A 27488-nucleotide genomic window follows, 5' to 3' on the forward strand; every position below is an offset into this window, starting at 1 on the left:
GATAAATTCAACACAGATCAGGCTATTTACAGGTGCCCTGTATATACATTTACATGTTTGTACCCTTATCTGTTCGTTTGAACACCCGAGAACTTCTATTATTAGGGTATTTAGTATTCCCTGCCCCAAAGGTAAAAACCCTAGCCTTTTCATGCCCTACACTGTAAATCTATAACCCTGAAATGATCACACCTAATAGGTAGTGTAAACATGGGTATTTAATAGGTAGTGTAAACATGGGTATTTAATAGGTAGTTTAAGCACGGGTATTTAATAGGTAGTTTAAGCAAGGATGAATTGGTCACAAAGTAGTATAAAAAAATACCCGACTTGAAAAATAGCACAACAGCAATGACTAGTGATTGTCCATTAAATACACTGCCCTCTGTTCTCACTTTTAGGCTAAATGAGAAATATCACACAATTCATTCATTTCCATCACACAGGACTTTTCAAAGTCTTAATAACTGGGGGCTATTATTCAGATATTTGGAAAAACTGCAACTGAACTAAATTGGGAATTTTGATAACAAGCTACCCTCTTTATGTGTGTTATGCAAGAATTTAAATTGCATCCTTTTTTGTTTTAAAATGTTATGTCAACAACAATTTGTTACTTGAATTTCCCCTTTCCCTTTCACTGACCTGGGAATTTTCAAGCAACTTAAATAAACATTTCAATTCTAATATATCTGGTATAGCTATAACCTAAGCAAAAGTTTCAAAATTTGGAACATACAAAGTTTACTTTCAACACAACAGCTGGGAACAACCATGTATTTTCATCAAAGACCAATAATGAATTCCAAAACCATTTTTGTCTATGTCAATATAAAATGCTAAAAAAACCTGGACGACCTGATGGAAATATTAAAAACCCTGGACAATTTGATATAAATATGAAAATGCCTGGATAACTTGGTGGCAATACGACAAAGCCTGGATGACTTGGTGGCAATATGAAAATGCCTGGATGACTTGATGTAAATATGAAAATGCCTGGATAACTTGGTGGCAATATGACAAAGCCTGGATGACTTGGTGTAAATATGAAAATGCCTGGATAACTTGGTGGCAATACGAAAAAGCCTGGATGACTTGGTGGCAATATGAAAATGCCTGGATGACTTGATGTAAATATGAAAATGCCTGGATAACTTGGTGGCAATATGACAAAGCCTGGATGACTTGGTGGCAATATGAAAATGCCTGGATGGCTTGGTGTAAATATGAAAATGCCTGGATGACTTGGTGGCAATACAACAATGCCTGGATGACTTGGTGGCAATATGAAAATGCCTGGATGACTTGGTGGCAATATGAAAATGCCTGGATGACTTGGTGGCAATATACAAAAGTATGGATAACCTGGTGTAAATTTGAACATTCTGGTCAAAATCAACTGAAAAGTTTGTATTATGATCCATATTCAAAACAATTCCTCAAATGTACATCTGTTGAGCTTTAAGTTTTAAAAAAAAGATACGAACAACAGTAACAATAAGATTGTCAAAACTGGGATAAGATAGGATATCAAGAGTTATCTCCCTTATAAAAGTTCTTGACATGACTGTAAGGGTGAATGTCAATGATTTTGAATTTTGGACATACGACATCCTGACTTTTGCACATTAGTAGTATCAAGAGTTATTTCCCTTATACAAATTCTTAATATGATAATTTACTCATGTACAGATATGATTGGTATTAATTAGAGATGGGATACGACACTCTTCAAATAAAATGAATTATTAGGGATCTGGTTTACATATGGGACTACATGTATATATTGCTACCCTTCCACCTGACTACCTTAGAAATGACACCATATATACATGTATCTAATGCTACCTTTCCACTTGACCACCTTAGAAATGACACCATATATACATGTATGTAATGCTACCCTTCCACTTGACTACCTTTGATTTGACATTATACATGTATATCAAATTATCTTAGACTCTTATTGTACAACATTGGTAAATAAATACAATATACAATTCAATCATTCAATTCAATCAATTCAATCAATATAATGTCGACAAATGAACACTGTAAAACCTGAAGAGATAATGCCAATGTGAAAAATAGTATGTAAATTGTATGGACATAAACTGAACGCCTACAGTCAATAAAGGACTCTTCAACTCACTTTCTTGTTGTAGGGTTAGGTTATATTCCTGTTTATGGACATAAACTGAATGCCTACAGTCAATAAAGGACTCTTTAACTCACTTTCTTGTTGTAGGGTTAGGTTATATTCCTGTTTATGGACATAAACTGAACGCCTACAGTCAATAAAGGACTCTTCAACTCACTTTCTTGTTGTAGGGTTAGGTTATATTCCTGTTTATGGACATAAACTGAACGCCTACAGTCAATAAAGGACTCTTTAACTCACTTTCTTGTTGTAGGGTTAGGTTATATTCCTGTTTATGGACATAAACTGAACGCCTACAGTCAATAAAGGACTCTTTAACTCACTTTCTTGTTGTAGGGTTAGGTTATATTCCTGTTTATGGACATAAACTGAACGCCTACAGTCAATAAAGGACTCTTTAACTCACTTTCTTGTTGTAGGGTTAGGTTATATTCCTGTTTATGGACATAAACTGACCACCTACAGTCAATAAAGGACACTTTAATTCTAACATAACTCCGGAAATATTTACATTTGCACAAGTTTACATTCCTAAGAGAAGACATGATTACATTTTCCCCAAGAAATCCTGACCATCAGCTACATGTATGTTTGCTGCAGAACATTTATATCAATGTAAATGCTACACTTACTGTGTATAACAGTTACCTATGTATAACAGTTACCTGTTTATAACACCCAAAGACCCCGATTACACGTGTCCTTAGATCAAGGTTGGGTCTGCTGGTGCATTACAGATGTCTCGTTTTTTTTATGTTTGCCAACACAACAGAAATATTTGGGTTTATGTTTGTCACTGACATCAGACACTATAGGTTTACACAGTGGAACATCATTTTTATAGGTAAAAAAAAGGAAAAATCAATTTGAAAGTCTCAGAATGAGATTACAAAAATAAATTGTGCAAAATTTTACCAACACTTCAACTTCTCCAGATCTTCTTCAGTAGCTCAAAATATGACTAGCCAAAACTGAAGAGAAAAAAAACAATTTTAGAACAAAATTGATGAAATTAAAAATCAATTGAAGAAAGAAGAAAAAAAGCCAATATTAAAACCCTATGAAGTTGTCAAATTTTATGACCACTGCACAGTTCTGAAAATTATGAACTGTGAACACAAAAAGTTCACATCAAAAACATCACAAGAGTTTCTTCCCTTTGAACAGGTTGAAGCTAGATGATATTTTACTATACAGCCCAGATTAACATTATAACTTCATCAACCAAAAACTAACCTTCTTGGTTTATGTGAACAAGAATGATATATCTGATAAAACACCACACTTGTACAACAAGAGTGATATATTTCTGACAGAACACCACACTTGTACAAAACTGGAGAAAAAAGAACACAGAAGGTCATCCCCCATTTTCCAATACGATTATGCTATGAACACCCACTCAACTGTAGTTATTTTGTGCCAGACAATATGCATATCAAGTAGCTGTCCATGACCTGTGTGTAAAGCCCCCCCCCCCCACTTTATCTTCAATAATGGAGTAAAGTATTTAATTATATGAAGATATCTGCATATTGAAGCTAACTTAAGAGGGTCAAATAAAATGGCATTTAAATAAAAGCAAAACTTTAACACTGAGTTTATTCTGGGTGTGTATACATAAAAACAAACACACCAAGGTGTTCACATATGTCAAAGACATGGATACTAAGGTATTTACTATGTCCAATACACAGGCATCAATGTGTTCACCATATCAAACATGCAAACACCAAGGTATTCACTATGTCAAACACAGACACCAAAGTGTTCACTATATAAAACACACATATACCAAGGTGTTCGCTATATCAGAGACACCAATGTGTTCACTGCAGCAAACACACAGACACCAAGGTGTTCACTATATCAAACACACAGACACCAAGGTGTTCACTATATCAAACACACATATATCAAGGTGTTCACTATATCAAACACACATATATCAAGGTGTTCACTATATCAAACACACATATATCAAGGTGTTCACTATGCCAAGCTACTATACAGGTAGCTTTTCAAATCAGTTTCCCATGAATAAAAAAAATCAATTCTTGGACACATGAAAATTATGAAACATCAGTCAGTGGACTGGTCAATGGATACACAGTCAAAGATAAGTCAGTGGACTGGTCAATAGATACATATTCTGATCACATGACAAAAACCAGTAATTCATACTGTCATATGAACATTTAAACTTGGCAAGACCTACACAGATTGAAGTAATTTAAAAAAAATAACAGGTACTGATTTATTGTAATGCTACAGTGATAAATCCTCTATTTTCTTCCTTCCTTCCATCGTGTCCACTTTGTAATGTACTGTGCTAGCTGACCCGTTGCTTTATGACCCACTCTGCATTTGGATTCACATTGTACAATGCTCGCATGTTGGTGTTGTTCATCAAACACCGCTCACCTGAGAAAAATACACCATTCTGGATAATACATCTTAAGGCAGCTATACTGTGACACTAACATCATTAAAGTATTACTGATAATAGATGACTAACATCACTATACTATTAATGATAATAGATGACTAACATCACTATGCTATTACTGATAACAGAAGACTAACATCACTATGCTATTACTGATAATAGATGACTAACATCATTAAAGTATTACTGATAATATATGACTAACATCACTATGCTATTACTGAAAACAGAAGACTAACATCACTATGCTATTACTGATAACTGATAACTAACATCACTATGCTATTACTGATAATAGATGACTAACATCACTATGCTATTACTGATAACTGATAACTAACATCAATATGCTATTACTGATAATAGATGACTAACATCATTAAAGTATTACTGATAACTGATAACATCACTATGCTATTACTGATAACAGAAGACTAACATCACTATACTATTACTGATAATAGATGACTAACATCAATATGCTATTACTGATAACAGAAGACTAACATCACTATGCTATTACTGATAATAGATGACTAACATCATTAAAGTATTACTGATAACTGATAACATCACTATGCTATTACTGATAACAGAAGACTAACATCACTATGCTATTACTGACAACAGAAGACAAACATCACTATGCTATTACTGATAATAGATGACTAACATCACTATACTATTACTGATAACAGAAGACTAACATCACTATGCTATTACTGATAACAGATGACTAACATCATTAAATTATTACTGATAATTGATAACTAACATCACTATGCCTTTACTAATAATAGATGTTGTTGTTGTTGTAAGGTTTAATGCCATTTTTCAGCACACGATAGGCTATACATGGCGGCCATTATTAATGGTGGAGGAAGAACCCGGGAATCCCCCCGAAAGAACCACTGACCCACGAGAAGCTACTGGCAAGCTTTCTCACATACCCACATTGACTAATCCGAGACTTGAACCCACGCAGACAGAGGTGAGATGGCAGTGATTAGTAACAGACAGCGCTTTAGACCACTTGGCCACTTTTACTGATAACAGATGACTAATATCCCTATGCTATTACTGATTTAAGATGACTAACACTGCTATACTATTATTAATAATATATTACCAGATGCTATATTTTGGTACAGTTTTTTTACCAATGAGAGGAGAGGAATTCAATGCAAGTGTAATGCCAGATGATTTCTTGCTATAAATTCATATATTCTACAAATGTATTTAAATGTATCTGTAAAACAAACGAGAAGAAACTGGCAAACACAGCATGTCAGCACAATAATGGCTATATGGTACTGATTATGGGTAAACTTCTAAAAATGTAAAGAACTGCACACAAAATCTTTAAAATCATAAAACCTTCTACATAAATGTAAACATGAATATAAATTCCACCAAATAAAAACTAATTTTTTCAAGTAAATATATTTCTTTGTGAATGCTTTCCGAATCATACTACATTAAGAGAACTACTACTACCTCGCAAATCCTGCCCTCCCAGATAAAACCTTTAGCTAAAATTAGCAGAGTGATCTCACCTTCATACCAATTTTTTTACTAATGAGAGGAGAAATTTTAACTTAGACATGCAGTGTGAAGATTGTGGAACCTATGCTGGTCATTTGTGTCAGGGAGATTTATTCCTTTGTAAGAAATGTGAGCTGAAAAGATTTCCTAGGGTGATGAGAAGCCCTGTAAATATGGCGGCAGATTACCATTGACAGTGGTTCGTTGATAGCTCGTCAATAATGGTGAATGAACTTATTTGTTTTGTACAAATTGTGACAGTGACATTGAGACTGCAAAACGGACCCTGTTCTCAGTGGTACAAACAGTTGAGAGAATGATAGAGAGAAAGGGTACAGATAAATCTATAAATGATATGAAAGATATTTTGAATCTTTTTTTTTGTCCACACATACCAAATTTTTGTGCAATGGATCCATCAAAGTTGCCGCCTGTATCTTACATTTATGTGGACATGTCAATTTTACTGAAGGACTTGGAAAATGTGCAACATTCAGTGGACATACTTGTCAGTCCAGGCGGAAACGTTATGTGCAATGCAACATTTATGTGAACAAACCCAGCCAGGTTCGTCTGTCAAAACTACATTGCCTCCCCATGTTGACAATTCGAACACAGTTCAGTCTGACATTGTACTTACTAAGAATTCATCTGCAAACTGAGGCTACAGTATAACAAATCATGAGCTGAAAAGTAAACCATATAGATCAACGAGGAATACCCCTGAACCCAGTCGTCCAAAAGAAAGAACCGTTACTAGCAGCACACACGAAGGTATGCAATGCATGGACTCAAACAGCAAAGAGACTTGGGCTAGTGCAAACAAGACTTGCTCTGCTTTATGGGATACAACAGCAGAAATAAATTATAATAATATACCAGAAGACAGCGAATTAAACCACAGCACAACTGCGTTAAAAATGGTCTCATGTTCAGAAGACACCAATGCCCAAGACGATGATTTGGAAAATGATAAAACTTTTGCTCAAGTCGCAAGTTCTCTGAGGAACAATGACCGCTGTATGGCAGCATTTCCTCATAAAACATTGCATCAAATCTGCATCAATGACGGCTTAATAAGTTTATGAATGTCCAATCCAAACACCAGTTTTCAAGAAGGCATGGAAGTGTCATCATAGGAAAGGCAGCATCTTCAAATTTGCGTACAGTGCGTCCAATGCGACAGTGATGCATATTCATGACAAGACTTGCCCCCAAAACACAGGAATCAGAGATTTCCTCGCATATTGAGCATCACTCTGGAGTTAAGCCTGCCCACGTGGAAAAGTTGCAAACAAAATTTAATACCTATGCCAGCTTCAAAATCACATGTGATAACCCTACACATAATGCGATGATGAACGTGGATGCATGGCCAAGAAACATGTTACTTAGAGACTACTATCAAAGTCGTAATTGAACCATCATATCCACAAATTGGACTCAAATTATACATAATGGATACTTTATGCATTTCATTCTATAACTGTCGTTCATTAACAAGAAATACACAAAATGTAAGAACTTTATTGGGTAGTTCTGATATTTGTTTTTTTACAAGAATTGTGGCTCCTCGACAGTGAGTTAGACTGTCTCTCATCCGTACACGACAAGTTCTCTGGATCAGGGGAATCGCCAATCAAATCTTCTAATGATATTCATACAGGCAGACCTTACGGAGGTGTCGGGGTACTATATCGTAGATCTCTCGCAAGTATTATAGAAGTACAACACCTCGATGATCCCAGATTAATAGGTATTAATATGCACACGGGGGATTCCTCTTTGCTTTTTGTCAATATCTATTTACCTTGTGATCTTGTGGAAAACTTTGGGGGATTTGTAGATTATTTGGGCAAAATTAATTCTATTGCAGAAAATGCTAATACTCACAATGTTTATGTAGTAGGAGATTGGAATGCTAATACGCTCGAATCCACTCCCTTTGGAGATGAACTTCGTCTATTTTGTGACGAATATGGTTATATCATATCAGACTTAAAACTAATCGTAGACCACACAACAAATTTTACTTACATCAGTGATTCACACAATACAGTGTCTTGGCTGGATCATTGTGTCTCTACACAGTCTGCTCATTCCGCTATAACTGATATGAGAATGCTTCACACCCTAGTATGGTCCGACCATCTTCCTACTTTAATGACTATTAAAACTGATCTACTTCCCAGATTTTATTCATGCCCCAGTGAACTCTTAAACTTGAAATACAACATCAATTGGTCTGACCTTACATGTGATGAAAAACTGAATTATACTCAGAGATCTGCATTCTTATTAAACAAGACTGAGATCCTACATTGTGTTGCGATCTGTAATGACCACGGCTGCACTAACCAGGTGCATACAAAACAGATAAATGGATTATACACTGATATAGTTAAAGTTTTGTCGAGCTCTGGTAATAACTTGACTAGTAAATCCAAACACGGTCACCAGGTTATACCAGGCTGGAATGACTGTGTCAAAGAACTAAATGAATATGCATGAAATGCTTACCTTATGTGGCGTGATAACGGTAAATATCATCATGGCCATCTCAGTAACCAAACGCGACAAACATGAGCACAATTTAAGTATAATCTTAGATTATGCAAGACAGAGGAAGTAAAAATATGACAAACTTGGATTTGGATATGTTGTTCACAACACCACTTTAGAAAGTCCCACACCAGTATGCAAAGGACTGGGCACTTGGTTCTGCCTTGCCATTTGAGATAAGTCACCCCCGCAGTGTTGTTGTATAGAAGAATCCCTTGCCATTAAAAATATCTCAAGGATATTGATATATGGATGCCAATTCTGTGAAGACCACACTCTCTTGGCTTCCCAAAATGATGGTAGTGTGTGTGCCCAACAGCCTTCTGTACTTAAATTCATACAGACTGCAGAGGTATTTATTTATTTATCATGTGCAGTGCATGCTCAGCCATTTAAGAGAGTCATCATCAACAAGGTGCAGAGCCTGCAGCCCACCCAGGAACTTTGTCTGTGGACAGTTGTTCAAAATGAGTGACATGGTTTGTAGAGCTGCACAGCGACAGGAAGAGTCAGTGGCCTGGACCCATCAGACAAGGTTGACTGCACAATGACCCTGTCCTGTCTGGAAGTGATTCAGCATGGTTCACAGATGACATGGAAGGTTAAAGCCAGGAAGGCAGACAGATGGCTCAGCTACAAGGGAGTGGTTTACATTGGTTGAAGACCAGTCAACACTACATGCTGAAATAGCTGTCATCTCCTCTGGGAACAAACCTAACCAGGTTGGGTGTCTCAAAGTCAAGCGGACTGCTGGATGTGAGGTGATGTCCATGAACAGTGGAAGTTTCACACTGGCATAGATCTTAGCCAACACTTTTGTGTTAACTTCCTGGTGACACAGATGTGGAGGAGGAATGTTGCTGAGTATTGGCAGCCATCGTAAAGGGGTAGGACGTAGTGTTCCAGAGATTATGCGCACTGCAGAAGTATACCCAGTGTGAACTAAGTTTGGTCACTCCTCACATGTGTGCAAATGGGGAGAGGTTGGTCCAGTGGGAACAATTTTGGCTTCTCATTGGGATAAAGGAATTATTTGTAATGGGCACATACGAAGGTGACCTAGGATGATGAGATCCGCTGCCATATTGAGCAAGTCTAGAAGGTGAAGGAATTCCCATGCAAAGAGAGATACCCTTGAGAGTAACATGGCCACCACAGTAATGATTTCAATCCCTGTTCCTGAGAGAGATATACTCAGTTTACTTGTGTGCTGAATTCAGTACCTAAATCAGCAAATTGTTCAGATGGTACTGAGCTGGATTTGTCCTTGTTGATGAGGAAACCTAGATTGTAAGCAGTGTAACAAGGGTTATTACATAGTGTTCTAATATATAAAGTGCCTGATGTTTATGATGATTGTTGTCCACATAACATGATGTCCCCGCCTTGGACATGGGCCATAACATGGTTTATCAGAAGACCCATGGACTAAAGCTGAGTTTAAATGGGAGCACTCAAAACTGATAAGCCATGTCATTGTAGTTTCCTAGAAGCCTTGTGAATAAGGATGTGAAAATATCCGTATTTAATGTCCACACTGATTGTGAAGTGCCTCTCTTGAGTTGCATTAAAAATTCACCTTGGTGTTTCCATTGAGAACCAAGGAGCATGAATGATTTGATTGAGGGTGCTTAAGTTGATGACCAGGTACAGAGAACTATTTGCCTTTGGGACCAAGAAGAATTTATTATTCCAAACAATTTCTGCTGCCCTTTCTTTGAAGAAAGTCATTTATTTCTTGCTGCAAGATGGTGGCTTTGAATGGGTCTGATGGAATATCTATAGCTCATGGGACTCTGGACTGAGGTGTTTTGAAAATTATGCCAAGTCCCTCAGAAACCACTTGTCAGGACCAATGATCATCATGGCAAATCTTGTACCATTTAGTACTGACTGAATGGATTTGCATGGCAATCTGAAGCATGTACTGAATGGATTTGCATGGCAATTTGAAGCATGTACTGAATGAATGGATTTGCATAGCAATCTGAAGCAGGTACTAAATGAATGGATTTCCATGACAATTTGAAGCATGTACTGAATGAATGGATTTGCATGGCAATTTGAAGCATGTACTGAATGAATGGATTTGCATGGCAATTTGAAGCATGTACGGAATGAATGGATTTGCATGGCAATTTGAAGCATGTACGGAATGAATGGATTTGCATGGCAATTTGAAGCATGTACGGAATGAATGGATTTGCATGCCAATCTGAAGCATGTACTGAATGAATGGATTTGCATGGCAATTTGAAGCATGTACTGAATGAATCGATTTGCATGGATTTGCATGCCAATCTGAAGCATGTACTGAATGAATAGATTTGCATGCCAATCTGAAGCATGTACTGAATGAATAGATTTGCATGGCAATTTGAAGCATGTACTGAATGAATGGATTTGCATGGCAATCTGAAGCATGTACTGAATGAATAGATTTGCATGGCAATTTGAAGCATGTATGGAATGAATGGATTTGCATGGCAATTTGAAGCATGTACGGAATGAATGGATTTGCATGCCAATCTGAAGCATGTACTGAATGAATAGATTTGCATGGCAATTTGAAGCATGTACGGAATGAATGGATTTGCATGGCAATTTGAAGCATGTACTGAATGAATGGATTTGCATGGCAATTTGAAGCATGTACTAAATGAATGGATTTGCATGGCAATCTGAAGCGTGTACTGAATGAATGGATTTGCATGGCAATCTGAAGCATGTACTAAATGAATGGATTTGCATGGCAATCTGAAGCATGTACTGAATGGATTTGCATGTGAGTCTGAAGCATGTACTGAATGAATAGATTTGCATGGCAATTTGAAGCATGTACTGAATGAATGGATTCGCATGGATTTGCATGGCAATCTGAAGCATGTACTGAATGAATGGATTTGCATGACAATTTGAAGCATGTACTGAATGAATGGATTTGCATGGCAATCTGAAGCATGTACTGAATGAATGCATTTGCATGGCAATTTGAAGCATGTACTAAATGAATGGATTTGCATGGCAATCTGAAGCATGTACTGAATGAACGGATTTGCATGGATTTGCATGGCAATTTGAAGCATGTACTGAATGAATGGATTTGCATGGCAATTTGAAGCATGTACTAAATGAATGGATTTGCATGGCGATCTGAAGCATGTACTGAATGAACGGATTTGCATGGATTTCCATGGCAATCTGAGGCATGTACTGAATGAATGGATTTGCATGGCATTTGAAGCATGTACTAAATCAATGGATTTGCATGGCAATTTGAAGCATGTACTGAATGAATGGATTTGCATGGCAATCTGAAGCATATACTGAATGAATGGATTTGCATAGCAATCTGAAGCGTGTACTGAATGAATGGATTTGCATGGCAATTTGAAGCATGTACTAAATGAATGGCTTTGCATGGCAATCTGAAGCGTGTACTGAATGAATGGATTTGCATGGCAATTTGAAGCATGTACTAAATGAATGGATTTGCATGGATTTATCATGGCAATCTGAAACATGTACTCAATGAATGGATTTGCATGGCAATTTGAAGCATGTACTAAATGAATGGATTTGCATGGCAATTTGAAGCATGTACTAAATGAATGGATCTGCATGGCAATTTGAAGCATGTACTGAATGAATGGATTTGCATGGCAATCTGAAGCATGTACTGAATGAATGGATTTGCATGGCAATCTGAAGCATGTACTTAATGAATGCATTTGCATGGCAATTTGAAGCATGTACTAAATGAACGGATTTGCATGGCAATCTGAAGCATGTACTAAATGAATGGATTTCCATGACAATTTGAAGCATGTACTGAATGAATGGATTTGCATGGCAATTTGAAGCATGTACTGAATGAATGGATTTGCATGACAATCTGAAGCAGGTACTAAATGAATGGATTTGCATGACAATTTGAAGCATGTACTGAATGAATGGATTTGCGTGGCAATTTGAAGCATGTACTGAATGAATGGATTTGCATGGCAATCTGAAGCATGTACTGAATGAACGGATTTGCATGACAATTTGAAGCATGTACTAAATGAATGGATTTGCATAACAATTTGAAGCATGTACTAAATGAATGGATTTGCATGGCAATCTGAAGCATGTACTGAATGAATGGATTTGCATGGCAATCTGAAACATGTACTGAATGAATGGATTTGCATGGCAATTTGAAGCATGTACTGAATAAATGGATTTGCATGGCAATCTGAAGCATGTACTAAATGAATGGATTTGCATGGATTTGCATGGCAATCTGAAACGTGTACTGAATGAATGGATTTGCATGGCAATCTGAAGCATGTACTAAATGAATGGGTTTGCATGGCAATTTGAAGCGTGTACTGAATGAATGGATTTGCAGTCCAAACACTTATCATTATTGCATTCTGTCCCAACACTTATCATTATCACATTCAGTCCAAACACTTATCATTATTGTATTCAGTCCCAACACTTATCATTATTGCATTCAGTCCAAACACTTATCATTACTGCATTAAATCCCAACACTTATCATTATTGTATCCAGTCCAAACACTTATCATTATTGCATTCAGTCCCAACACTTATCATTATTGCATTCAGTCCCATCACTTATCATTATTGCATTAAATCCCAACACTTATCATTATTGTATCCAGTCCAAACACTTATCATTATTGCATTCAGTCTAAACACTTATCATTATTGCATTCAGTCCCAACACTTATCATCATTGCATTAAATCCCAACACTTATCATTATTGTATCCAGTCCAAACACTTATCATTATTGCATTCAGTCCCAACACTTATCCTTATTGCATTCAGTCCCAACAATTATCATTACTGCATTAAATCCCAACACTTAGCATTACTGTATGCAGTCCAAACACTTATCATTATTGCATTCAGTCCAAACACTTATCATTATTGTATTCAGTCCAAACACTTATCATTATTGCATTCAGTCCCAACACTTATCATTACTGCATTCAGTCCCAACACTTATCATTATTGTATCCAGTCCAAACACTTATCATTATTGCATTCAGTCCCAACACTTATCATTACTGTATTCAGTCTAAAGACTTATCATTATTGCATTCAGTCCCAACACTTATCATTATTGCATTCAGTCCCAACACTTATTATTACTGCATTCAGTCCCAACACTTATCATTGCTGCATTCAGTCCCAACACTTATCATTATTGCATTCAGTCCCAACACTTATCATATTGTATCCAGTCCAAACACTTATCATTACTGAATTCAGTCCAAACACTTATCATTATTGTATTCAGTCCAAACACTTATCATTATTGCATTCAGTCCAAACACTTATCATTATTGCATTCAGTCCCAACACTTATCATTATTGCATTCAGTCCAAACACTTATCATTATCGCATTCAGTCCCAACACTTATCATTATTGCATTCAGTCCCAACACTTATCATTATTGCATTCAGTCCCAACACTTATCATTATTGAATTCAGTCCCAACACTTATCATTAATGCATTCAGTCCAAAGACTTATTATTATTGCATTAAATCCCAACACTTATCATTACTGTATTCAGTCCCAACACTTATCATTATTGCATTCAGTCCCAACACTTATCATTATTGCATGAAATCCCAACACTTATCATTATTGCATTAAATCCCAACACTTTTCATTACTGCATTAAATCCCAACACTTATCATTATTGCATTAAATCCCAACACTTATCATTATTGCATTCAGTCCCAACACTTATCATTATTGCATTCAGTCCCAACACTTATCATTATTGCATTCAGTCCCAACACTTATTATTATTGCATTCAGTCCCAACACTTATCATTATTGCATTCAGTCCAAACACTTATCATTACTGCATTAAATCCCAACACTTATCATTGTTGTATTCAGTCCAAACACTTATCATTATTGCATTCAGTCCCAACACTTATCATTATTGCATTCAGTCCCAACACTTATCATTATTGCATTCAGTCCCAACAATTATCATTATTGCATTCAGTCCCAACACTTATCATTATTGCATTCAGTCCCAACACTTATTATTATTGCATTCAGTCCCAACACTTATCATTATTGCATTCAGTCCCAACACTTATCATTATTGCATTAAATCCCAACAGTTATCATTATTGCATTAAATCCCAACACTTATCATTACTGTATCCAGTCCAAACACTTATCATTATTGCATTCAGTCCCAACACTTATTATTATTGCATTCAGTCCCAACACTTATCATTATTGCATTTAGTCCAAACACTTATTATTATTGCATTCAGTCCCAACACTTATCATTATTGCATTCAGTCCCAACACTTATCATTATTGCATTCAGTCCCATCACTTATCATTATTGCATTAAATCCCAACACTTATCATTATTGTATCCAGTCCCAACACTTATCATTATTGCATTCAGTCCCAACACTTATCCTTATTGCATTCAGTCCCAACAATTATCATTATTGCATTAAATCCCAACACTTATCATTACTGTATGCAGTCCGAACACTTATCATTATTGCATTCAGTCCAAACACTTATCATTATTGTATTCAGTCCAAACACTTATCATTATTGCATTCAGTCCCAACACTTATCATTACTGCATTCAGTCCCAACACTTATCATTATTGTATCCAGTCCAAACACTTATCATTATTGCATTCAGTCCCAACACTTATCATTACTGTATTCAGTCTAAACACTTATCATTATTGCATTCAGTCCCAACACTTATCATTACTGCATTCAGTCCCAACACTTATCATTACTGCATTCAGTCCCAACACTTATCATTATTGCATTCAGTCCCAACACTTATCATATTGTATCCAGTCCAAACACTTATCATTATTGAATTCAGTCCAAACACTTATCATTATTGTATTCAGTCCCAACACTTATCATTATTGTATTCAGTCCAAACACTTATCATTATTGCATTCAGTCGAAACACTTATCATTATTGCATTCAGTCCCAACACTTATCATATTGTATCCAGTCCAAACACTTATCATTATTGAATTCAGTCCAAACACTTATCATTATTGTATTCAGTCCAACACTTATCATTATTGCATTCAGTCCAAACACTTATCATTATTGCATTCAGTCCCAACACTTATCATTATTGCATTCAGTCCTAACACTTATCATTATCGCATTCAGTCCCAACACTTATCATTATTGCATTCAGTCCCAACACTTATCATTATTGCATTCAGTCCCAACACTTATCATTATTGCATTCAGTCCAAACACTTATCATTACTGCATGAAATCCCAACACTTATCATTATTGCATTCAGTCCAAACACTTATCATTATTGCATTCAGTCCCAACACTTATCATTATTGCATTCAGTCCAAACACTTATCATTATTGCATTCAGTCCCAACACTTATCCTTATTGCATTCAGTCCCAACAATTATCATTATTGCATTAAATCCCAACACTTATCATTACTGTATGCAGTCCAAACACTTATCATTATTGCATTCAGTCCAAACACTTATCATTATTGTATTCAGTCCAAACACTTATCATTATTGCATTCAGTCCCAACACATCATTACTGCATTCAGTCCCAACACTTATCATTATTGTATCCAGTCCAAACACTTATCATTATTGCATTCAGTCCCAACACTTATCATTACTGTATTCAGTCTAAACACTTATCATTATTGCATTCAGTCCCAACACTTATCATTACTGCATTCAGTCCCAACACTTATCATTACTGCATTCAGTCCCAACACTTATCATTATTGCATTCAGTCCCAACACTTATCATATTGTATCCAGTCCAAACACTTATCATTATTGAATTCAGTCCAAACACTTATCATTATTGTATTCAGTCCCAACACTTATCATTATTGTATTCAGTCCAAACACTTATCATTATTGCATTCAGTCCAAACACTTATCATTATTGCATTCAGTCCCAACACTTATCAATTTTGCATTCAGTCCAAAAACTTATCATTATCGCATTCAGTCCCAACACTTATCATTATTGCATTCAGTCCCAACACTTATCATTATTGCATTCAGTCCCAACACTTATCATTATTGAATTCAGTCCCAACACTTATCATTAATGCATTCAGTCCAAAGACTTATTATTATTGCATTAAATCCCAACACTTATCATTACTGTATTCAGTCCCAACACTTATCATTATTGCATTCAGTCCCAACACTTATCATTATTGCATTCAGTCCAAACACTTATCATTATTGCATGAAATCCCAACACTTATCATTATTGCATTCAGTCCAAACACTTATCATTATTGCATTCAGTCCCAACACTTATCATTATTGCATTCAGTCCAAAAACTTATCATTATCGCATTCAGTCCCAACACTTATCATTATTGCATTCAGTCCCAACACTTATCATTATTGCATTCAGTCCCAACACTTATCATTATTGAATTCAGTCCCAACACTTATCATTAATGCATTCAGTCCAAAGACTTTTTATTATTGCATTAAATCCCAACACTTATCATTACTGTATTCAGTCCCAACACTTATCATTATTGCATTCAGTCCCAACACTTATCATTATTGCATTCAGTCCCAACACTTATCATTATTGCATGAAATCCCAACACTTATCATTACTGCATTAAATCCCAACACTTATCATTATTGCATTAAATCCCAACACTTATCATTATTGCATTCAGTCCCAACACTTATCATTATTGCATTCAGTCCCAACACTTATCATTATTGCATTCAGTCCCAACACTTATTATTATTGCATTCAGTCCCAACACTTATCATTATTGCATTCAGTGCAAACACTTATCATTACTGCATTAAATCCCAACACTTATCATTGTTGTATTCAGTCCAAACACTTATCATTATTGCATTCGGTCCCAACACTTATCATTATTGCATTCAGTCCCAACACTTATCATTATTGCATTCAGTCCCAACAATTATCATTATTGCATTCAGTCCCAACACTTATCATTATTGCATTCAGTCCCAACACTTATTATTATTGCATTCAGTCCCAACACTTATCATTATTGCATTCAGTCCCAACACTTATCATTATTGCATTAAATCCCAACAGTTATCATTATTGCATTAAATCCCAACACTTATCATTACTGTATCCAGTCCAAACACTTATCATTATTGCATTCAGTCCCAACACTTATTATTATTGCATTCAGTCCCAACACTTATCATTATTGCATTTAGTCCAAACACTTATTATTATTGCATTCAGTCCCAACACTTATCATTATTGCATTCAGTCCCAACACTTATCATTATTGCATTCAGTCCCATCACTTATCATTATTGCATTAAATCCCAACACTTATCGTTATTGTATCCAGTCCAAACACTTATCATTATTGCATTCAGTCCCAACACTTATTATTACTGCATTCAGTCCCAACACTTATCATTATTGCATTCAGTCCCAACACTTATCATTATTGCATTCAGTCCAAACTTATCATTATATAATTGCATCCCTCCCATCACTTACCAGTACTACATTCCTCCCATCACTTACCAATACTGCATTCCGCCCAACACTTACCAATTCTACATCCCTCCCATCAAATACCAATACTGCATTCCTCCCATCACTTACCAATGTTGCCCCCCACTTCATACAGGCATGTATTGTCCCCAGCATAGCTGACCTTTTGAGGATCTGAATAGATAGCCACATATGCACCCCTTTCAGTCCGGTGATTTCTGTTCGTTGAAAGAGAGACCAAGAAACATTGTTAGCAGTCAATTCCAACCCTTCTGTACATAATATTAAACTTAATTCTATCTACTTTCAATCTACATGCATGCCAGTCATTTCTGAAACTTAAATGGTCCTTTGTGAGTGATTTATTGAACACTGTAATGAGAATAATAGTGTTTCCATAACAACTGAGAAAATTTACTTGGATAAAATCAACAATCTTGAAATGCAAAATACTCTGTTGACAACATATTTTATATCAAACAATACATTAAATTAAACTATTGCCTGAGAATTACATATAGTTATGTAAATGAAAATTTTCATTATGAATGATGCTTCCAACAATATTTTCCAATCACAGTTACACTGTGAATCTACAGTCCGATCACAGTTACATTGTGAATCTACAGTCCAATCACAGTTACATTATGAATCTACAGTCCAACCAGTTACATTGTGAATCTACAGTCCAATCACAGTTACATTATGAATCTACAGTCCAACAACAGTTACACTGTGAATCTACAGTCCAACCAGTTAAATTGTGAATCTACAGTCCAACCACAGTTACACTGTGAATCTACAGTTCAATCACAGTTACATTATAAATCTACAGTCCAATCAGTTACACCGTGAATATACAGTCCAATCACAGTTACATTGTGAATCTACAGTCCAAACAGTTACATTATGAATCTGCAGTCCAATCAGTTACATTATGAATTTACAATCCAATCACAGTTACATTATAAATCTACAGTCCAATCACAGTTACATTATGAATCTATAGTCCAATCAGTTACATTGTGAATCTAGTCCAATCAGTTACATTGTGAATCTACAGTCCAATCACAGTTACATTATGAATCTACAGTCCAACAACAGTTACACTGTGAATCTACAGTCCAACCAGTTAAATTGTGAATCTACAGTCCAACCACAGTTACACTGTGAATCTACAGTTCAATCACAGTTACATTATAAATCTACAGTCCAATCACAGTTACACCGTGAATATACAGTCCAATCACAGTTACATTGTGAATCTACAGTCCAATCAGTTACATTGTGAATCTACAGTCCAATCACAGTTACATTATGAATCTACAGTCCAATCACAGTTACATTATAAATCTACAGTCCAATCACAGTTACATTATGAATCTACAGTCCAATCAGTTACATTGTGAATCTACAGTCCAATCAGTTACACTGTGAATCTAAAGTCCAATCACAGTTACATTATGAATCTACAGTCCAATCAGTTACATTGTGAATCTACAGTCCAATCACAGTTACATTATGAATCTACAGTCCAATAACAGTTACACTGTGAATCTAGTCCAATCACAGTTACATTATGAATCTACAGTCCAATCACAGTTACATTGTGACTCTACAGTCCAATCAGTTACATTGTGAATCTACAGTCCAATCACAGTTACATTATGAATCTACAGTCCAACCACAGTTACATTGTGAATCTACAGTCCAATCACAGTTACATTGTGAATCTACAGTCCAATCACAGTTACATTATGAATCTACAGTCCAATCACAGTTACATTGTGAATCTATAGTCCAATCACAGTTACATTGTGAATCCACAGTCCAATCACAGTTACATTGTGAATCTACAGTCCAATACTTCCCATGTATAAACTTCCTGCAAGGGAATAAATTGTGTCATTTCTGTCAATGTCTTAATCTGGGGGAAGAAACTTTCCACAGATCTGTTATAATTACCTCCCCTGTCTCTACTAAGTGGCTTCCTTTATGCTATATGTTCGTCAGTTTAAGCAAGACTGATACATCAATAAGGATGCTTGCATAGGTAGGGATTGTGTGGAAGGCTTATCCAAAATGTATTCTTGTTAAAGCAGTTATAATATGAATTGGACAATGAATCAAAGCAATCCATAACATTGCCTTTATTCCCTCTCCCATGGTAGCCATTGATTGCTGTTAATCAGGAATTTTTGTAACTGTGAGGTAGAGAAATTTATTAACAGCTGAGGAATGGAACCACATATGGTAACCATTGCAACTATGTTGTCTTCCTTGCTCTAGTGCAAAAATTCATGCCTCTTTTCCCAATATACCTTAGAGATGAAGGCCTTCTAACTCGTGAAAATCTCTCCATCACTGGATTAACTTTCATTTAATGCATGGCTTTCTTGACAAGAGCAGTGCATTAACTGTCTGTTTGGACAGAGATGGAAGACCTGCAGTTGCTTCAGCAAGATGGGAAATGCTTGATTCTTCCAGGTTATGTCTGTTTCTTGATCCTGTTGTAGATCACCAGCCAAGGATTTTTTTCCATCCGAGTCTAGTTACCAGAGTTACTTCACAGCTTGGATTATTTCTGAATTACTTTTGGATGGCAAGTGAAAAGCCCAAATTCCATCCCAGTTATGGCAGCCACTTTCTGGGACTGAAACCAGAGACAATAAGGCAGGATCTCTCAGTTTGCAATGTCGGACCTCTCTCTGCTGATGAATCAGCTTGTATTCAGAAACCTCTGCCAAGAATGTGCCTTTTCTGAACAATGGTCTGATGCAGGGATCACAAGCAAAGAAAATCCAAGATCAATTGAACAAGTTTATCCTTGCTTGCAAAGATTTTTGGACTACAAATGAAATATCCAATATAATCATTCCTCTAATGAAATAACCAATATACTCATTCCACTAAGTAGAGAATACCATAGGGCTTTATGTTTTGGACGTCTGACAATATTGTGTCATCTGCATAGAGATCTGTAGATGATATTGAGTCTCTTAGTAAAATTGGTGGGTCATTAATAAATAAAAATGAATAGTAATGGACCTAGAATTGAGCCTTGTGGTACTCCATATCTAATTGTTCCAGGTTCAGACAGAACATTATTTATGTAAACATGTTATATTCTCTCACTTAAGTAAGAAGTAAACCATCTAACTGTTCTTTCATCATAATGGTAGATTTTCAGTTTCTTCAAAAGGATTTCATGATCCACCATGTCAAAACTTTCTTGAAATCTACAAATACAGATCCTATTATTCTACCTTGGTCAAGTGCTTGAAGCCATTTATCAGTTAGGGAGATCAAGGCAGTCTCACAGGAATGTTTCTATCTAAAGCCTGATTGATTAGGGTGTAACAGCAAGTGCTTGGTTAAATATGACATGAATGAGTCATGGACATGTTTTTCAGTAAATTTTGACAAGTTTGGTAGTATTGAGATTGGTCGGTGGTTATCAGCATCATCCTTAGAACCAGATTTGTGAATAGGAGTTACTTTTGCAGTTTTCCATATTTTGGGGACAGATGAGGTTGCAATACTTAAATTAATTATGAATGTTATGCTGTCTACAATAGCAGAGGCAAAGATTTAATGAGTCGTGGACCAATCTGATCAAGTCCTGTAGCTTTCTTGGTATCAAGTTCACTGAGACAATTTTTAACAAAGATTTGTGATACTGGTGGGATAAAGAAACATACCTCCTTAGAGATTTTGCTGCTGCAGAACTTTTTCAGTTCATTAAAGTTGTTTTCTATCACTGGTTCTTTTAACTTTGTGGTTGTTGTTGTTGTAGGGTTTAACGCCATTTTTCATCACAAGATAGGCTATAAATGGTGGCCAGTATAAATGATGGAGTAAGAACCCGGGAAACCCCTGGAAAGAACCACCGACCCATGAGAAGCTACTGGCAAGCTTTCTCACATAACCACATTAGCCAAATCTGAGACTCGAACTCATGCAGACAGAGATGAGATGGCAGTGATCCGTGACAGTCAGCGCTTTAGACCACTCGGCCACTCAGGGCCCCTACTTTGTGGTAATGTTGGTGAAAAAATCATTGAAAACATTTGCAATGTCAGTGTCATCAGTGACTAAGGTGTCGTTAACCAGAAGTGATTATCTGAATTCTGTGCAGTTTTCTTACTAAACTGTTTTTGTTCTAGCACATGAGTAATCCTTTGCAATTTTACTGTCTGGAAAACGTGTGCGAAATAAATTGCCAGCAAGACTATAGTAACAGGAAGCAGAAGTTTCATTTCTAAAAGAAATTTAATAAACCAAATTATTTCAATCGAATTACAAAAAGGTTCTCTCTGGCATTTATGTCATAAGTTCAGGCTGAGTTGTTGATGATGAAGCAGCAAGCTAGATGTTTATTAGCTTTTTCATGTTCTTGTATGTCATGGACGCTTGCATGCCCAATAGCAAAATCACATTACACAATTTACAAAACAAATATTTCTCCTTTACAAGATGGCTTCACAAATCTAATGAAGACTGCACAATTGTCCTTCCTGGTCTGTTTTCTTGTCTTTCCTAGAGAAAATTCTGAATATTCTGCTTTCCTTTCTGACATGTTTAGAAGCTGATTAGTATGAAGATGAGATACAATGATATCGACAACTTCCAATATGGCAAGGAAATTTTTAACTATTTTTGTTAATAAAAAAACATATTTTTAGCAAGAAAAACGTACACCTGTATTCATTTTAAAAAAACAGGAAAAGTCAGGAAAAAAGGGGAGCTAATCACATGTATAATGAAATTTAATAACAACTTTTATGCAAAGTTTCTAGCAATATGTCACATGGAAAAATACTGAAATCTGATTGGCTGTTATTGCTTGTTCTAGTCCATGTTAAATAGTAACTACCAATCAGGAATCAGTGTAGCTTATTCCCTGCCTGACAAACAGGAAGTAAACTTTGCACATGACAAGCAAGAAGAAAACTTCGCACACAAGTCATTGATATGGATCACTTAGACAGAGATGCTGTCGTTGTTGCGACTGCATGAATCCAGATCTCACAAATGGAGAACGGTGATATGTGAGAAATCCCACAAATTAATTGAAAGTCCTGTATTAAAATGTGCTCAGCAAAATATAAAATTTTTCTTTAACCATTCTTGTCATGAAATGTATTTTCAGGTAGGCAACTGTTTGCACATCTCAGTTCTTCAAGCTTGACATGATTGGCTGTTACACTAAATCTGATTGCCACATTGTGCCCTGAAATAAGCATTATGGCATAGTTTTAATGTTTCACAAATGTGTGTTTAAAATACCGGCTACCTAGAAAATCCATCATGGCTGATTCTCTGCATGGTTCATTACACTTTCATTTGGCAAATATTGGGTGGTGGTAGTGAAATTGTTAATGAAGATACCAGTTAGTGATTTTGAGCCTGAAAATGGTTATTAATATGAGTCAGTTGTACATGTTAGATGGGCAAAAACAGACTGGATGACAGTCAATCCCTCTTTCAGAGTATTTTGAAATTAAATGTAGAAAGGGTATAATATTGAATCATATTTACAATTTTAAAGCAGGCTCCAATTTTCATTGTTTTATCAGCCCTGCAATAATATGTCCTTATTGGGGTTAAGATAATTTGTATAAACAAGGCTAAAAAAATAAAATTAAGAAGCTATTTATTTGAATGCCTCTGTCTGCACAAGCAGATTATGGCACTGATGGACTAAAAACCCAAACACAGCATTATGGAACAGATAAGAAATCTGGAATGGCAGTCAGTAAATTATTGATCAAGAAAGTAAGTTTATGTTGGTGAAAAATCCTATTTTGGAGTAAATGTATCCAAAACATAATATTTGTGAGCTCTGAAAAATAACAGCCACAAAGTTTCTCAACATCTTCAAGCCAGCTATGCATATGCCTCTTCAGGAACAAGCATAGAAATGTATTCATACACAGAAAAGTATTCATACACAGAAAAGTATTCATACACAGAAATGTATTAATGCACAGAAAGGTATTCATACACAAAAAAAGTATTCATGCACAGAAATGTATTCATACACAGAAAGGTATTCATACACAGAAATGTATCCATACACAGAAAAGTATTCATACACAGAAATGTATTCATGCACAGAAAAGTATTCATACACAGAAATGTATTCACACACAGAAAGGTATTCATGCACTGAAATGCATTCATACAGACACAGAAATGTATTCATACACAGAAATGTATTCATACACAGAAAAGTATTCATGCACAGAAAAGTATTCATACACAGAAATGTATTCATACACAGAAAGGTATTCATGCACTGAAATGCATTCATACAGACACAGAAATGTATTCATACACAGAAATGTATTCATACACAGAAAAGTATTCATGCACAGAAATGTATTCATACACAGAAAAGTATTCATGCACAGAAATGTATTCATACACAGAAATGTATTCATACACAGAAAGGTGTTCATACACAGAAATGTATTCATACACAGAAAAGTATTCATACACAGAAAGGTATTCATACACAGAAATGTATTCATGCACAGAAAAGTATTCATGCACAGAAAGGTATTCATACACAGAAATGTATTCATACACAGAAAAGTATTCATAAAAATGTATTCATGCACAGAAATGTATTCATACACAGAAAAGTATTCATACACAGAAATGTATTCATACATAGAAAGGTATTCATACACAGAAATGTATTCATACACAGAAAAGTATTCATACACAGAAATGTATTCATACACAGAAAAGTATTCATACACAGAAAAGTATTCATAAAAAAGTATTCATACACAGAAAAGTGTTCATACACAAATGTATTCATACACAGAAAATTATTCATACACAGAAAAGTATTCATACACAGAAAAGTATTCATGCACAGAATTCATACACAGAAAAGTATTCATACACAGTAAAGTATTCATGCACAGAAAAGAAACAGATTATGCTCAGAAATAATACAATAATGCTTAACACAATAGATGTAACGTAAAATTTTGATTTCAGCTGAGCTCTAAAAATGTGGAGCAGAAAGAAAGAAAAAAACATTTAAGTTTTAGGTAAATACTGAACCATTTCCTCCTCTGTCTTCTCTGCTACTCCCCCCTTCTTTCAGTAACAAACGGTGAAGTCCCCCTTAAGATAAAATCCTGGCAACATCTCTCCTTAAACTGTACACGGGGAACAAATTGGGATATTTAACCAATGCATGAAGGCACAAAATCGGCAAGGGTGCAGACTTTAAAAGCGCTCAAGTTTATTATCCTGTGTACAATTTAAAAAAATATAGAATATGAAAGGGTGTTGTCAACTGTCTTCTTTCTTCACTAACAAATAAAAGCACATGTTGCCGCAGTGGACTTTCACATCTTCAGGAAGTACAGTATGACAGATATTGTAGGTATTCATTCTCATTCCCGGATTTGTTCCAGATGAGATTTTCTTTGCATGAGGAAATAGTTTTACTGTCTGAAGGTAACATCTTAATGTCTTCCATATTTCAGTGTGACATAAAACTGGTAATAAGCTGTTTTCAAAGCACTCATGCCATGCAAAGCAAAGGGCCTGGCGACTAAAGTGAGTCAAATGGAGCTACTATAAACTAGCTTAAAACGTAGGATAAAACTCACTGACAACCAACTTGTAGTCTGTTTGAAAATATTTTTGTTGTCTTGTCATCAATGAAATATGCATATAAATATATTATAACTATATCTGTGTCTGTAACCTGGAAATACAACCTCTATGTCAACATAAGAACCAACACCTTCCTTCCTAAGATGGAAAGACCAATAAGTTCATATGAGTATCAATATGTATCATATCGAAGGCTGTGTATCATGAATCATATCAATATGTGGCACAGGTGTATCGTTTCACCCTGGTCTAATGAATGAAATGCACGGATTAAATCCCGAATTTTGAGACACAGATTAGGCCAGACAGGATTCCTAATAAATATCCCATGAAGTAAGAAGCTGACAGCCAATAAGAGGCCCACCCAATTATAGCAGCCAACTTCTGATATGCATAGTTAAAAATTGCTGGCTGGTCAGCTGGTATGGCTTGGTGGAGGAAAAGACGTTCAGTGGATGTGGCTGTCAGAAAGCACCCAAATAATGTCACAGCTGTCATGGCAATAGTAGATCTATAAAGCAATAATAGATCAATAAAATAATAAGAGATCAATAACCAATACAGACTCTGTAGGAGGAAGGCTTATATTTTCTGAGGAATCTAGCAGATTTAAGGAGGTGACAGATATGGTATTAGCCACACAAAGCAAAATCCTAAACTTATGAATATCCGGCATACAGGTAGCCACCTAACAGAGAACATATTATAATGGCATACAGGTAGCCACCTAACAGAGAACATATTATAATGGCATACAGGTAGCCACCTAACAGAGAACATATTATAATGACATTCAGTTATCCACATAACAGAGAACATATTATAATGGCATACAGGTAGCCACCTAACAGAGAACATATTATAATGGCACACAGGTAGCCACATAACAGAGAACATATTAAAATGGCATACAGGTAGCCACATAACAGAGACAATATTATAATGGCATACAGGTAGCCACATAACAGAAAATATTATGATGGCATACAGGTAGCCACCTAACAGAGAACATATTATAATGGCATTCAGTTATCCACATAACAGAGAACATATTATAATGGCATACAGGTAGCCACATAACAGAGAAAATATTATAATGGCATACAGGTAGCCACATAACAGAGAACATATGACATTCAGTTAGCCACATAACAGAGAACATATTATAATGGCATACAGGTAGCACATAATAGAGACAATATTATAATGGCATACAGGTAGCCACCTAACAGAGAACATATTATAATGGCACACAGGTAGCCACATAACAGAGAAAATATTATAATGGCATACAGGTAGCCACCTAACAGAGAACATATTACAATGGTATCTCGACCGCTCTGGTGGCCTAGTGGTTAGAGCGTCCACCTCGGATATGGGAGGTAATGGGTTCGATCCCTGGTCTAGTCACACCAAAGACTTATACAAATAGTACTAACAGCTGCCTTGCTTATTTCTGCCCTTTCTGGGAGGGCTGGTCTAAAAGGTAGATCACATTAAATTTCGAACATAAATATTATAAGGTAATGTTTCCAACAGAAAA

The 27488-nt window shown here is 35.8% G+C and overlaps 1 protein-coding gene across 3 annotated transcripts in view; it reads right to left on the reverse strand.

The window, feature by feature from the left end:
• The window catches only part of LOC149791143 (rho GTPase-activating protein 18-like), a 225489-nt gene that overhangs the window by 8453 nt on the left and 189548 nt on the right, over positions 1-27488 (reverse strand). For 2 of the 3 annotated variants that reach the window (XR_016423943.1, XR_016423942.1), the window contains exons 17-18: positions 18410-18516; positions 3084-4588 (exon numbers count right to left, since the gene is read on the reverse strand). Coding sequence is in view for 1 of the 3 variants with exons in the window: in XM_089973062.1 (XP_089829188.1) it covers positions 18410-18516 (107 nt within the window). In the remaining 2 variants the exon portion in view is untranslated. The remainder of the gene's footprint in view (positions 1-3083; positions 4589-18409; positions 18517-27488) is intronic. The other variant, XM_089973062.1, reaches the window with a different exon arrangement.

This window comes from Sinohyriopsis cumingii, chromosome 10 (assembly GCF_028554795.1).
Source record: "Sinohyriopsis cumingii isolate HCF-2022 chromosome 10, ASM2855479v2, whole genome shotgun sequence".
Lineage (NCBI taxonomy): Eukaryota > Metazoa > Mollusca > Bivalvia > Unionida > Unionidae > Sinohyriopsis > Sinohyriopsis cumingii.